We start from the raw sequence: 15,159 nt of genomic DNA, 5'->3' as shown, positions 1-15,159 counted from the left end.
ATGAAAGCTGAATATTCATCACTCTGTTGTTTTAATAAATGTTTTCAATTCATTCTTGTTCTTGCCCAATAATGGGTTAATAAGGGAAAGATGTCATGTCATCTATCACCTTTGAAACATGTTGTATGTAAATCATGCATGTAGCAGTCATGATATGTAACATTTAGCATACCAGAGTGTTTATTTTGTGCCATTTGATAAATGGTTTGAACCTAACCATAATATAGACAACCTTCGTGGTGGAGTGGTTATCGCAGCACTCTATGATGCCAGGGGTTCCAGGTTTGAATCCTGGCCTGGACACATGTGTTCTTTCTGAGTGTTCCTTCATCAATGTCATCATATCATCACTACGGCCCGGGACTTTGTCCTATAAAACTAAAATATGTATGTAATTATGTCATATAAATTGGAAAATATGTCATGAAAATTTACAAATATGTCAGAAAATGCAGAAATATTCCCAGTAAAGCCAATAATATGCACAACAGTACTCTCAAATTTCTCCCATACCCGATAGAGTAGAGTAGGGGCTGTAATGTGCCGAATGTTGAGAACGAAACTTCTTTACTTCTCGTGCAAAAATGAGAGAACATTTTTCCTCAATAATGTTTGCATGGCTATCAATTGTCGGAGGTACAAAAAAAGTGGGGTATTATTGTTCTGTACTAAGAAAAGACGGCACCTTTCTTCCTCCGCAATTTCCATATCCTGCCATCGACAATATGAGCTATCCGTTGTGCTAAAGCTACAAAGAAAAAAATATGAAATAACCGATTATGTGCGAGAGAATTTTGAAATTATACAGAAATATGTCTTATTACAACAAAATTGAAGAAATATGTTGTAAAAACGTGAAATTGGTGAAATATGTCAAAATATGCTTTGTCAAGTTTGTCAATTTCGGCTGATTTTCATCAGATATGTAAAGATCTCACCCCAATATTAGATCCGAAGCCAAATGAAAAATATGTTATAACATAAAGTCCCGGCCCCTAATCATCACTCATCCTTCTCTTCACAATTAGCCAAATATAGCAGAAAAGCGAAGTAAAATAAATTATCAATCAAAAACCTAACAATAAATCAACATTGAAGTGTGATAGATAATATTGATACAACACTAATAGATAGACAAGTATATCAACTCAACTAGCAGTTTTTGTATTTAATTAGTGTCTGAAGATATTTTGTTTTGGTTCGACTGTGGTGGTCCAATCAGTAGGACATCCGAGACTACCATGCTCGAGACCAAAGTTCATTTCTAGTGCAGGTGAACTTAGGAAGCTTTCAGACCAAAATGACAGGCAGCAAGCAACATGGGTTTCACACTGAAGTGGCAAACGGCACAAGCCCCTTCAGCGAGCATTCACCATGCATGTGTGAACAACAGACAGAGGTGACATGATGCAAGATATTGACAAAATGGCCCAGTCCAAGTGACATGCAAGCAATATGTGAAACTTGTTATGTCACTCAAAAAATATGCTTCTTACTTTTTTAAGCATGTTTAAAATGGGTTCAAGCTGAAAACAGAATCCTTTAATCCATGAACAAAAAAAAAATAAAAAAAATAGCTTTGCCCTCAAATCCCCAATGGGGTTTCACCAATGTACCCATCTTTGGAAGGGATGAGTGGTGAACCATTGGTACTTTTCAGATGTCCTGTTCTTTTTAATCATTTACAGCTGATCAGACTGAGTCTGGAAGCTCTCTTGGGTGGGAATTTTTCTGACGATGTTCCTGCACATAGTGGGTCTGGGTTCAACTAGCCTCTAATCAATGCACCTCCAATACACCTCCAAACTCTCAATGTGACTTCATGGCACAATCCAATGACCTTTTACCATTTTTTCCCCTTTTAACCACCTCTTGCTTGTAGTGCTAAACAACAGTTTTGTTTTTCATTTTAGGGCCATATTGGAGTTTTCAGAGTTTTGGAAAGTAGGAAACAACAAGCAAGATATTTTAATATATATTCCATCATTTTTTGAAGGACTTATTACCTTAGCAACGCAATTTTCATGTGAAGTATTAAGTTTGGTGATGGAATCTCTGTCTGTAGTGCTTTCAGTAAGTTGAATTTTTGTGTTAACATACATTTTTTATTATACAGTGTTATAACATTATGTTACTGTACTAGTAATATTTGTTTCTGTTCTTTGATATAACTAGATGTGTTATGTGCATGTGTGTGAAAGAAGTAGATTTTTATATATTTCAAGTTTTTGTGTAGAAATATTGCTGATAGACATACAATTAAAACTTCTTCGTATTCATGGAAATGGTAAAATTAAAGCTTGAAAATAAACTGTTCAGTAAACAAAAATATGAAGTATGTAGAACTTAGAAGCTTAAAGAACCTCTCTTCTATGTAGTACACCCTAGACTGCCTTTTGCAGACTAATGAGGTTCTGGGGCCTGAACCTTCAGCAAGGATAATCTTCTGTCAGAATTGTGTTTGTGATTGTCCATTCATCAATCTCATCACAATCCATCCCCATTGTCTCGATTAGTCAAAGTGGCAGAAAAGCAATGTAAAATATCCTAATTTATGATAATACAGTGGAACCCGATTTTACGTTCCCTTCCCACATTATACCTTCAATCATCATGGTCGCAACATACCAAAATGTTATAAATTTTCCACAATTTTACATTTTCCCGCATTTTAAGTTTTTCCAGCTTCGTCCCCAGAAAAATGTATAATCGAGGTAAAAAGCATATGTTTATATCATAAAAATCCACAGGAATTTGATACAGTGAAATCTCAGTTATACGTTTTATGGGGGACAAGGGGAAAAATGTATTATTGAAAGATAATTAAAATGGTAAAATAAGCACAGAAAGAAAGAAAAGGTGTACGACATATACACCAAAGTTTGCTATATTGCACTAATCTGTTCTAAATCCTTATTGTAAATTCACAAAATCATGAGAAATAGATAGTGGAGGCACCAAGGGGGATGGAAAGATACAAGCCAACCCACTTAATCTGTTCAGCCAGTTTCCTGAAGGGGAAAAAAAAACACCCTTGAACTCCTGCCTTATGATCAGCAACAAGCACACTATTTCCAAATTGATAGTCACTATAAAAGCAGCTTTATCTAGGGATGTACGATATCAAAAATTTGATATCATCACAGATGATACGATATGATATTTTTTTTGTATCGTGATATCGATGATATTATCATCTCCACGAAATATACTGAGACGATATATCACTGAAATATCATGACGATATATCAACACAATGTACATCACCAAATGTGACGATATATTGCCGACATATATACATCGCCAACATGATAAATATCGCCCAAATATCATGATGATATATCATCTAGTTGATATCATCTAGACGACATTTTTGTCAATATCGTATCGTCTGGACAATATATCGCCTAACACTAGTTTTGACACATTCTAAAAGTGTGACTGATGCATCTTTGTTCTCCCTCCTCCAAAAAAGGTATGTGGACAATTGAGAACATGGCTCAATCACTATTCACACTTCTTTACAGACGCTTTTACGTAATCCTTCCTAGTATAGAGAGAGAGAAAGGGGAACTTGCTTGGAAAAGGTAAGATGAATTTGCCAACCCCGGTAATTCGATATTGGTTTAGGAATGAGTGAAAAAAAGTTGCTAATCTCCTATCATGAGAGATAATTAATCTGCAACTGCTGCTCAAGGCTATGCAATAACTTCATGAAGCAGCTTTTTTTTTTCTCTTGTATCTGTTACAATAATCCTTCCCCCTTTCTTCTTCTGCAATTTGGTTCGGGAATAAGCATGCTGTTGATTTATAAAAAAAATGAATGCTGTGGTCCTGCTTCTCATCTTCAACAAGTGCTTCATTTTTAGACATGCAGGACCTTCTATTCCACCTCCTGTTCCTTTGTGCCAGTCTGTCTGGAGGGAGGCTGCTACCGGTGCCAGTGTTATGTCTGGCTGTTCGAAAGCAACGCTTTCTGATATCCTTTCTGACCGCAATGACTCATCATTGATGAATCCTGCCACTTCAGAAAAAGCAGATTGCCACTTCTTACAATGACTTTAGGCCTATCGGTATTTTGCCTGTGCTATCTAAAGTACTCGAGAAAATAGTGCATTCGCAGATGTTAAACTACGTTAACACGAATAATTTACTGCCCCCGCTGCAACCCGGATTTCGTGAGAAACACAGCACAGCCACTGCTCTTGCTAAAGTTGTGGATGATATTCTCTATGCTATTGATAAACAGCAAGTCACTATTTTAGTACTTCTGGATCTCAGTAAGGCTTTGACACGATGCAGCATGATTTATTATTAGCCAAACTTAAATATTACAAGTTTTCTCCTTCAACATTAAACTGGTTTCAAACATATCTATTTAACAGATGTCAAAGGGTCGTATTACATAATTCACCATCTCACGTGTCTCAACCTATAATGCTAAAAGCAGGCATGACGCAAGGATCGATATTAGGCCCCCTGCTCTTTACCCTTTACGCTGCAGATTTGCAGCAAGTCATAAAATTCTTCACTCCACATTTTTACGCAGACGATACCCAGTTATATTTCTCAGATCATTACGCTTCGTTGGAACATAAGCTTCAGTCACTAAATTCTGACTTGAACATCGTCAGTAACTGGTGTGTATCTAACGGTCTTAAAATAAATCCAGAAAAATCCACTTTCATAATCATTGGTTCTAATTATTCAATGTTGTTAATTAAAAATATTAAGATCGAGCTCAAAATAAACAATTTGCCCATTGTCAGGAATAACACTGCTAAAAATCTTGGTCTGATTTTTGACGAAATTTTTGACTGGACAGAACATGTAAAGACGCAATGTAGGAAAGCTTATGGAACACTTAAGAATCTGAATTGTTTCCGTGACTTCCTCCCTGCGGAATGCAAGCTAAGACTCATCCAAGCATTAATCTACCCATTGTTCGACTATTGTGATAATGTTTACGGCCCTCAACTCTCGCAAAAGCTCAGTAAAAAAATACAAATGGTGCAAAATGCGTGCTTCCGATACATTTTTCAAGCAAAAAGATCCGATCATATTCTTCCATTCTTAAATAATAATCAGGTTCTTACCATGGCAAACAGAAGGAAGTTGCACTATCTCTGTTTCATGTGCCGCATACTGACAGAAGTACCTGTTTGAGATGTATTCCCATAGGGAAATCCATCAGTATGTTACCCGTAAGCGGAACAACTTTGATTTACCCAATCACTCTACCACGGCCTACAAATCATCCTTCTCCTTTTCGGCTCCCAAAGCATGGAATGCATTGCCTGCAAATATCGCTAGTGTAAACAACCCATTATATTTCAAAGGTAAAATAAAAGATCTGCTGTTAATGGAACAATGGCAGAGTCGGGGCACATACTGAAGGTATCAAGTCACTCACTATAAGGAATTGTATTATTGTATTATTATTACTATTGTCTTTTGTATTTCTAGTTACACTTTTTTTTGTATGCAACTAATTTTTGTTTTTTTTTATATATAATTTTTTTTAGCTTACTGCTCCATAAGTTCATATCATCTCATATGTATTATCATATTGACAAGGGTTAGGTGGCAGAGCAGCCCTTGGCTGAACCTTGCTCGCTGAATAAAGACAATTTATTATTATTATTATTATTATTATCAACTTCAAGGATGCAACTTTTCTTTCTTGTCCTGTCTTCTGATATATAAAACCATAATTCTTATCTTGTGGATAACACAAGAATAATCCTTTTGATTACTAGAGCCAGTGACGTGGCCAGAATTTTAGAGGTGGTGGGGGATGTTACATATACATTTTTTTACCTCCCCGATGGCATAGTGGTAATGTCATCGCCTTGTACGAAAGGGGTCCAGGGTTAGATACCGCCGGTGGAGGCACATAATGGTTCGGATCCCACTTTAAAGTGTTGGTCCAGTCCCCATTAGCCAGTGTCGTATGCTGGGTTCAAAACCTGGGCTATCTCTTCATATCATAATGTTCAATGGGAGGCTCTTTTTCGTTCAATTTCTTGGATTTTAATGTGATGTGACATTGCAATTAAAAATACATACATTACAATTTACTAATAATTATAAAAATATCACTGAACCATGAAATGTATAAAATATAGAGAAATATTGTGAAATATTTATGTAGGCCTACGTGCTAGAATAAAATACATGCGTATAATAAACTTCTTACCTTGAATATTTAATTTGAACAGGAACTCCATTCTTCTCTTGGTGACCTATGTGGTAAAATGTTTTTTAGCACAGTGCACTACTATGCCAGGGGTCCCGGGTTCAAATCCAGGCATGGACATGGGTATTCTTTATCCATGTCCCTTCATGAATTTCATTGTATCATCACTCATCCTCATCGTTGCAATTAGCTAAAGTGGCAGAAAAGCAACGCAAAATAACAAATCAAATCCATTCTTCTCTTCTTTGCAATGCCAGAGGCCTGAATATCTTCATAATTTGCAAAAGCCGAGTAAATTCTTTCGTTAATTATATCACTCATTTTCGTTCACTACACGACACAGCACAGATCATTCAAAACATATATACGTAATTCACTCAATCAATACACTTAAGAAAATCCACACAGTAAGAAACCTAATTTTCTTAAACTTCCTTCAACATGATTTCCACTTGCAAAATGCCCTTTGTCATCTCTGGCGAGTCAGTCTACTCCAGCCAATCATAAGCAAAGCAGCAGAGGAGTTGAAAACATTGTAAAACATGGTTGGTTGAAGGTCAGCGGCCTGCAACTTCTGCATCTGTTCTATGGCACAGTGTTGTTTTGGCCTAGAGGACAAATTCCCTATCACATGCCAGCCACTCTTTTCCCGTTCCTGTAATAGTAGTTTCGTTTCAAAATTTCCCTTACCTGGGAAAATCCCATGCTGGTTGGCGAATTGGCATCACTGTAAGGTTTTACCTCCATTATAAAATGAAGACTTCCCTATCCATGCTTGGGTTGGGTTTGGAAGCTACTACAAGTACGTCACCGATCGCCTGCAGGCGCCGGTCGGGGAAGAATTTAACGGATGAAGCCTGGTGGTAGCTTTAAAGGAAAGGATCCCATCCCCATGTACTATCGTTTTCTCCCACGGTCGTTATTTGAGAGTGAAGCACCAGTCACATTTGCTAGTCGATTATTTCCTGTATTTAATCTGGGCTTCGGAGATAGCCTAACTACCCTAGAATATACGCGGCTGCCATTAGCCTTATGTGTATAAAGCGGACTTAAAACTTTTAGCGGATGGAACCTCTCGCGCATGTATTCCCGTTGAAGCCGGCGCCTTCTCAAGTATAAGCTTTTCAAACTTGCCGCGAAGTACAAGAAACAATCATAGCTCGAGAACTAATTGTTGTAGACAGATGAAATTGGTTTTGTTTTCTTTCTTAAAGACAGGGCTTTTAGCAGTGGTAAAACTTATACATTTTGCCTCCCAATAATTAGTGTTTAAGGAAGAAGAAAATTGGATTTAAAACAAAAATTACACACGGCATGCCCCTGTGCCCCCCTCAATAGAGTGAAGTGAATGAAGAAACGGTATGTAGCGATGGTACATTCCTACAACCATGCAAAGTTTTGTTGAAATCAGACTGATACTTCTTGAGCAAAAAAAAATTACAACATTATATAAAACGTCAATGTTGCCAACTTTGAGACATCAGGAATTTCGCTTTTAGCATCGCCTCTATGAACGCTGGATGGACTAAATTTGGAGGAAAGCTCTACAAAAGACCACTCTATGAGGATACGTAATGCTCGTGTCACAATTTAAAAAAATAAATGGAAATTACGGCATTTGGAAATCTTGCGTAATTACAGAAAATTTCGAAGTTTGGGCCTTTCCCCCCTGGACGCTTAATTGTCAAATGTTCCTTAAAATGTTTGCTTTTTGCTCATTCTTACATTTAGAATTTAAATTTTTCAAAATGATGCAGTGTTTGAGCAGTTATAGCCTTTTACCTTCAATGTATCTCATAGTAACAAAAGGCAAACAAAGGGCTTTTTCAAATGGTGCTTGCAGAAAGAAAATGCACACATTGTTTAGTATGATCACTGGTTTTCTTCAGAACCATCCACATGCTAAAAATAAGTTACAGTGTTCAATAATTCATTTATCTGCAATTTCGTTTGCATAAATAAAAAGTACTCCAACTTCTCTGTCTTCAACAACTGTATTATCGTTAAGGTAATAAGACACAGTGAAACTGTTCCCCACCTGCAAGCCTCTGTTGATTCCTTCCTCCCTTTCTTCAGCTTGTTTGTAATGTTTAGGACAGGCTGGGAAGTTTGGCGCCAGTTACTTGTCTGCCAGCTTGAAAGATATCAAATCAGTTTCAGATCTGCTGTAGGGAGATACGACTTGCCCAAAGCAATGCAAAAAATAATAGCATGATTTTTTAGCACAGGCCAATCTGGTTCAAGGGTGCTTTGTCCATCCCCTGCCCTCGGATGCAAGCTACAAAAATAGAATTTCAAGTCCAGAGTCTGGTTTCATGGTTGCAGCTGATAAGAAAACCTGTTTGGGAATGGATGTTATCATCATGGAAATCTTGACTCCAAGAACAACATTCTTTCCAGCAAGCACTGAAGTCTTTTCCTTGTTGGGACTAAAATCGCTGAACGTATAACTGGAAAAATTGTATATCTGAAAATCGTATAATTGAAATATAATAGTACACACACAGCCTTACGGAAATTGGTAGGGACTGCTAGAAAAATGTACTATCGCGAAACACATAATTGCGATTTCATTGTAATAGGATATGTGCTTGTGATGATGTGAAAAATAGATAAAATTGAAGTTTCTGCTTGATTTGAATTAATGAAATGCATGCATATTTACAACATTTTATTTTGTCAATAAAAATCTGTTAAAGTACTGCTCATTTCTCTCTTTGTGAGAATTGTGCAAGTTTCTTTGGCAAGTTATAACCATGCATTATACTGTAATAAATTATCTTGTGGTTCTTCCTGTAAAATTATGTAAATGATTTATTTCTTCTTTTTACACAGATTGACGATGAAGTTACAGCAACATATGAATCTAAAATATCCCCTCTTGCAATTGCAGTGTTTCTCAAATATCATTCAGGTAAGGATTGATGGTAATTAACTTTAATTGTTTTTATAAATGGTCATTACTTCTACAAAGTATGACCATTTTTCGAGTGGGACAGATTAATTGACACTGTATCAGTATTGGGTAATATAGGCATATTGGCCAAATTGCTAATAATTTTAGCAAGCTGACATGTCTATATCTAATCTTAATTTAACACACCTTTCAGTCATTTTGTTATTGTTTTATGTAGATTTATGTTTCTTTTTGAGTGTCCCTTCATCACTTTCATCTCATCATTTGTCATCCTCGTTACTGCAGTTAGCCTAGGGCCAGAAAAATGATGTAATATAAGAAAACTAAATCAAGGGGTCCCAGGTTCGATACCCGGTGGAGGCACACAGTGGTTCGGATCCCACATTAAACTGTAGGTCCAGTCCCAATTGGCCTTACTGTGCATAAAGTGGACTTAAAACACCAAATCAAGAGAACTACAATATTAATCTGTAAATTTTATTTAATGGTATGCTATGAGTATCATATATCTCTCCCATTTCTGTATATTGTTAAAAATACTAGTATATGACCTACCATACTTTTTTCTAGGATAATTGATGATAGTATTGTAGCAGTCCATCATATATGTAGGATTTTTCAAAGGTCATTACGTAATTATTTAGTCATAAAATTAGTGTGAAAGTACAGACTATATTAATAAAAATAAATTTCTTGCCTTGCAAGTTGAACATTATATCTCTATATAATATTAACAATATGTAAAAATAACATTGGTACCTTATTTGGAAGTAATTATCAGTTACCTTTAAAGTAAGTACCAGTTGGTATTTTGATTTACTTGGGGATCACTTAATACATTGTTGAAATTTTCGGAGTAGCCTGCCGAGGATTTAATAGCTTTGGCATGAGTTTCCAAGAACTTTGGTTCATTTGTTGGCCTTGATATAATTTTGCATGGTGTTACTGTTATGATATATGTGAGTGTAATTCATCGTGTGGTGTGCATATATACATCCTTTCTTTCTTCTCTTCTAGATCCTGTGATAATATCACTTGCTCAAGATATATTCAAGGAACTCTCTAAGAACCCTAAGTGCTTATTACCTTTGCAGCAGCGTTTGGTGCCTACAATAGTTAGCATATTGAATGCCCCAGCGGAAAGGATTCAGTCAGGTTGGTGATATTATATATGCAGAAAGTTCAGCAAGAAATGCAGGCTCAACCATAACTCGTACCTGAGTCTTTGGCATACCATGCCACTGCTCTGCCAACTGAGCTGCAGAGCCAGCCCTGGTTTTGCCTGATTTTTCATTGTTGCTGTTTTACCTTTGTTGAATTGTCTCTGCCTGTGCTACCACAATGAGATCTGTTGCCTTTGAAACACTGATGATGTCAACAGATACCATTGCGGTAGCACTGGGAGACAATTCCACGCAGGTAAAACAGCAACAGCGAAAAATTAGGTGAAACCAGAGCTGGCTCAGTAGCTCAGTTGGTAGAGCAATGGTACAGTCTGCCAGAGACCTGGGTTCGAATTCTGGTCAAGCCTGCATTTTTTGCTGAAATTTCTACATTGTACATCTCCTGTGTGTGCCAAATTTATGGTGATATTAAAGTTACAAAATAAGATTTTTTATTTGTTATGATGATTCATCATCAGAAAATGATTGGATGAACTTGTGCATTCTCTAACTTGAGCATGAGTTAGTAGCAAAGTAACACTTTTTACACATGTTTATTTATTATTTCATGGTAAATAGAATTTCAGTTAAGATGACAATTGTGGTGTGTTTGGAAAGAATGAGGAACGAGGTAGTGTAAGTGTCAGCATGAGCGGAGTCAGGGCAAGATGTGGTAAGGGTGTTGACGTAGATAGGTGAATGGTCGGAGTTTTGGAGGAAAGGAGGAAGCGAGAGTGAGGGAGTTTGATTAGAGACAGGAATGAGAGAGCATAGGGAGAGGAGGTCCTCACAAAACTTCGGTAAATCCTGGCCAATCTAGCACCTAAACTTGCATCTGTCTGTGCTTGTATTAGATTATTATTACTATCGGAATAAATGGGTGTTTTATAATTCATTTGCATGAATTCATCAACATTTATTCATTCAGTTTGCCAAGGATGAACCGCCACCGAACACATCCTCATTGAGTTAACGTAAACTACCTCACAGCACTTTCCTAATTTCAAGGAAGGTGAGAAAATGGTGTAATGTTTTTATAGTTCTCAACCTTTTCTATTTACACAAAATTAACATAAACTTTTGTAAACTTAACCCATTAGAGGCCAACGATGTGTTAACACAACATTTTTTTTATTTTTATTTCAGGCAAACTATTTGTTGGAATTCTATCAGCTTGTTCACATTCGTAAATTGATGTACTGATTCTTCAAATGTAATTTTTATTTTTACATCAAATTTAACATATATCGTCAAATCTTGTCTTTTTGATTATATCAGAAGCAGTCACTTGCTTTTATTATAAAGAATACTTTTCATAATCTGGTGTGAGCCTCGGCAACTGGACGGGTCACAGGTAGCGGATAGTGACTGTGAAACCTCCCTCAGATATGAGGGGAAGCTGCAAATAAGGGGAAACATAAATATGCAGTCCCACACTGAGGCAGCAAGTCTATTGGGTGTGGAGGGTGTCCAGTAGCATGGACATACTCAGCAAATACCACAAATACCCATCGACAGCCTTGTGTCATGGCGAATAAACACCACCATAAAAGTGTTTGCCCCCACTGCCTTGTGGGCCTGGAGGGTTCCATAAAGTCTAAGGGAGTTGGAACCCTAACAGAAAACAAGGGTGTACCTGGGAACCCTCAGGTGTAGGCTGTGACAGGCCAGATTAGCCGACAGCCGAAAACATAGAAAATTCGATTAAAGAAAGAAGCATACCGAACTGGAAATTGGAGACAACGCAGGCTACCAATAGGGATATTGAATATTGGAACACTGACAGGAAGGACTGAAGAAATTGTAGATCTAATGGAGAGAAGAGGAATCAACATCTTTGGAATGAGCGAAACAAAATTGAAAGGAGGAGTAGATGAAGTGCCAGTGGAAATTATACTAGAAGCAGGAGTGATTGGTGTGCAGTGGCTGTACAGTGTTGAAAACAGTGTTGCAAGAGAGAGAAGTGCCAAGAGATTGGACAAAAGTTCCCATATTCAAGAAGGGTGACAGAAAGGAATGTAAAAACTAAAGAGGAATAACACTTATGTGCCACTCAGCAAAGGTGTATGAGAAAATATTAGAGAAAAGAATAAGGGAAGTAACAGAGCTGAACATGAGAGAGGAACAGTATGGATTTAGAAGAGGCAGATCAACAATAGAGTTGATATTCACTATAAGGCAAATGCAGGAAAGGCACTTACAAGTATGGCAACCAGAGCTGTGTGAAGGAAGACACCAGTGGAAGAACAGAGTGGTTCAGTATAAGTAATGGACTAAAACAGGGAAGTGCTCTTTCCCTATTGCTCTTCATAATTACAATGGATGCAATTAACGAAGAGGTGGGGAAGAAGATAGGAGAGGAAGAGATGAAGGCCCTGTTGTTCGCGGATGACTTAGTAATATGGGGGAACAGAGAAGTAATGGTACAGATACAGCTTGATATTTGGAATGAGGAAATCTGAAGAGCAGGAAAGAGCAAGGTGCTAATAACAAAAAACTGAGTCCGAAATGAACCAAGAATAAAGATGGATACAGAAGAGTTGAGGGTAGTGGAGAGCTTAAAATATCTAAGAAGCATAATTGTGAGAAGTGGAAGAATAGATGAGGAAGTAAACAGAACAGGACAAATGGGTGGTGGACTATATCAAATCATTTGAAGATTAAGATGGAACAGGGATGTACCTATGAAATGGAAGAAGGTAATATATAACACATACCATGTGCCAATAATTACGTATGGAGCAAAGACTTGGACAATGACAGAGGGAGACAAAAGAAAGATGCAGGCAGTGGAGATGAAATTTTTAAGGATTATGTTGGGGAAGACTAGAAGGGATAGAATAAGGAATGAAGAGATCCGACAGACAGTGGGTGTGGTGAAGGTTCAGGACAGGATAGATCAGGCACAGATGAGATGGTTTGGGCACATGAAGAGGATGGATGCTGAAAGACTACCAGTAAGAGCTTACAATGCACAAGGAGTAGGAATAAGGCCAAGGGGGAGACCAAGATGTCTGTGAAAAGCGCAGATAGCAGAGAGTGTTAGGAGAAGAGGACAAGGTTGGAACACTGTGGAAAGAGAAGAATGGTGGAAGACAAGGAAAAAATGGAGAGGCTTGACTTCAATGTTGACCCAGCTAGAGGCAGGGAATGGCAAAGGATGATGATGACTTTTTATAACCTTGAACTGATTAAAATTTGTGATATACTACTTTAATTGATAACATTTAAGATAAAATCACCTAAAATGTAAGAATGGAACCATTAATGGCATTTCTGTACTTTCAAAAAAATGTTGGGTTAACGCATTGTTGACCTCTAGGGTTGTATTTCTCATTGATCGTAAATATCTGTTTTCTTGGCTATTTTATGTTGGATAAATGTCGGAATATCAAAGATAAAAATAGATAGCCAGATTCATAATATATTTTATTTGGATAATGTACAATTGTATTATTCACTGCCTGCATATTAACATACAGGATGTCCCTAAAGTACCATCACCATTATATTCAAACATAACTCTTATACCACATGGCATAGAGCAGTGTGTTTTTTGCAAAGTGTTCTTCAGCTCAAAGAGTTTATTTGTTGTTGCCATTTGTGTTCTAGGCCCATTTTTCTTAATGGAGGACTGATTGCAGGGAAAATTTACTGTGATATGCTTGAACAGTAAATACTCCCCCAGAGAAAGCACCCCTGCATTGGTCTAATAATGTTCAGGATTTTCTGGATAGACATTACCGTGGGAGATGGATAAGCCATGATGGACCAATCGCCTGCCCCCCTCCCCCCCACAATCTCCTAATATCACCCCCTTGCATTTTTTATTGTAATGGTACTTTAGGTACACCCTGTATATTAATACACACACTGAATAATACAAATTGTACATTATCCAAATATACACCCTGTATATTAATACCATTACCATTACAATCAGACAGTGAATAACACGAATTGCACATTATCTAAATATACAGGGTGGCCCATAATTATGTATATGATGTTTCACAAACTATGGTAAAGAAACTAGCAATTTTATTAACAACAACATAATGGAACATGAACATATACACATTAATCTCAAACCTTGCAAGTTTTTAATCTCTGTTCTCCAATGCACCATCCAAATCCATACATGCCTGGAGACAAGGAGCAACATAGTCACAAGTAGCTTGACACAGCAGTACTGGTATCCTGTGGAATGCTTCTGTGATAACTGGCTGTAGCTCGGCCAAATTGCGTATGTGATGTTGATACACTTTGTCCCCATAAGAAAAAGTCCGGTGGTGACAAATCGGGAGACCAAGATGGCCACTCCACAGACCCACGTCGACCGATCCAGCATTGCGGGAATGTTTCGTTCAGCCACTCTTGCACTGGTATGGCATAGTGTGGCGGTGCTCCATCTTGCCACCACAGGTCATTAATGTCCGGTCATGCAGACAATAAAGGCTACACAGTGTTGCCAAATCAAAACTTTCTTGTCCAGTATTTGAAATACTGCAGTCAGTCAAACATCATATACATAATTATGGGCCACCCTGTATATTAATATACAGTGAATAATACAAATTGTACATTATCCAAAAATATATATCATCAATCCGACTATCTATTTTTATCTTTGATATTCCCACATTTATCCGACATAAAGTAACCAAGAATCCAGAAATTTATGTTGTATGAGAAATATACCCTAAAGGCCAATTCTGTGTTAACACAACATTTTTTTCTGCTCATACCAGTGTTCCAAAATTTTTTTGTGCTGAAATTTGTTCAAATTGGGTCACAAACATTGCAAGACTGCTATGTGTTTGTCAGTTGCCTCATTATTTTAATGTTTGGCCCTTAATGGGATAAGGTAAGTGTTTTTT

General features: G+C 37.3%; 1 protein-coding gene across 1 annotated transcript in view; it reads left to right on the top strand.

Moving 5' to 3' along the window:
* The window catches only part of Ipo9 (Importin 9), a 55,942-nt gene that overhangs the window by 26,031 nt on the left and 14,752 nt on the right, over window positions 1-15,159 (top strand). Inside the window, exons 11-13 of the mRNA XM_083117162.1 lie at window positions 1,914-2,073; window positions 9,035-9,113; window positions 10,134-10,271. Of these exons, the coding sequence (XP_082973288.1) occupies window positions 1,914-2,073; window positions 9,035-9,113; window positions 10,134-10,271 (377 nt within the window). The remainder of the gene's footprint in view (window positions 1-1,913; window positions 2,074-9,034; window positions 9,114-10,133; window positions 10,272-15,159) is intronic.

Source organism: Lepisma saccharinum, chromosome 2, assembly GCF_977018435.1.
Source record: "Lepisma saccharinum chromosome 2, izLepSacc3.1, whole genome shotgun sequence".
Classification (NCBI taxonomy): domain Eukaryota; kingdom Metazoa; phylum Arthropoda; class Insecta; order Zygentoma; family Lepismatidae; genus Lepisma; species Lepisma saccharinum.
Note: the sequence above shows the minus strand (reverse complement) of the source record. Positions and strands in the feature narration are given on the sequence as shown.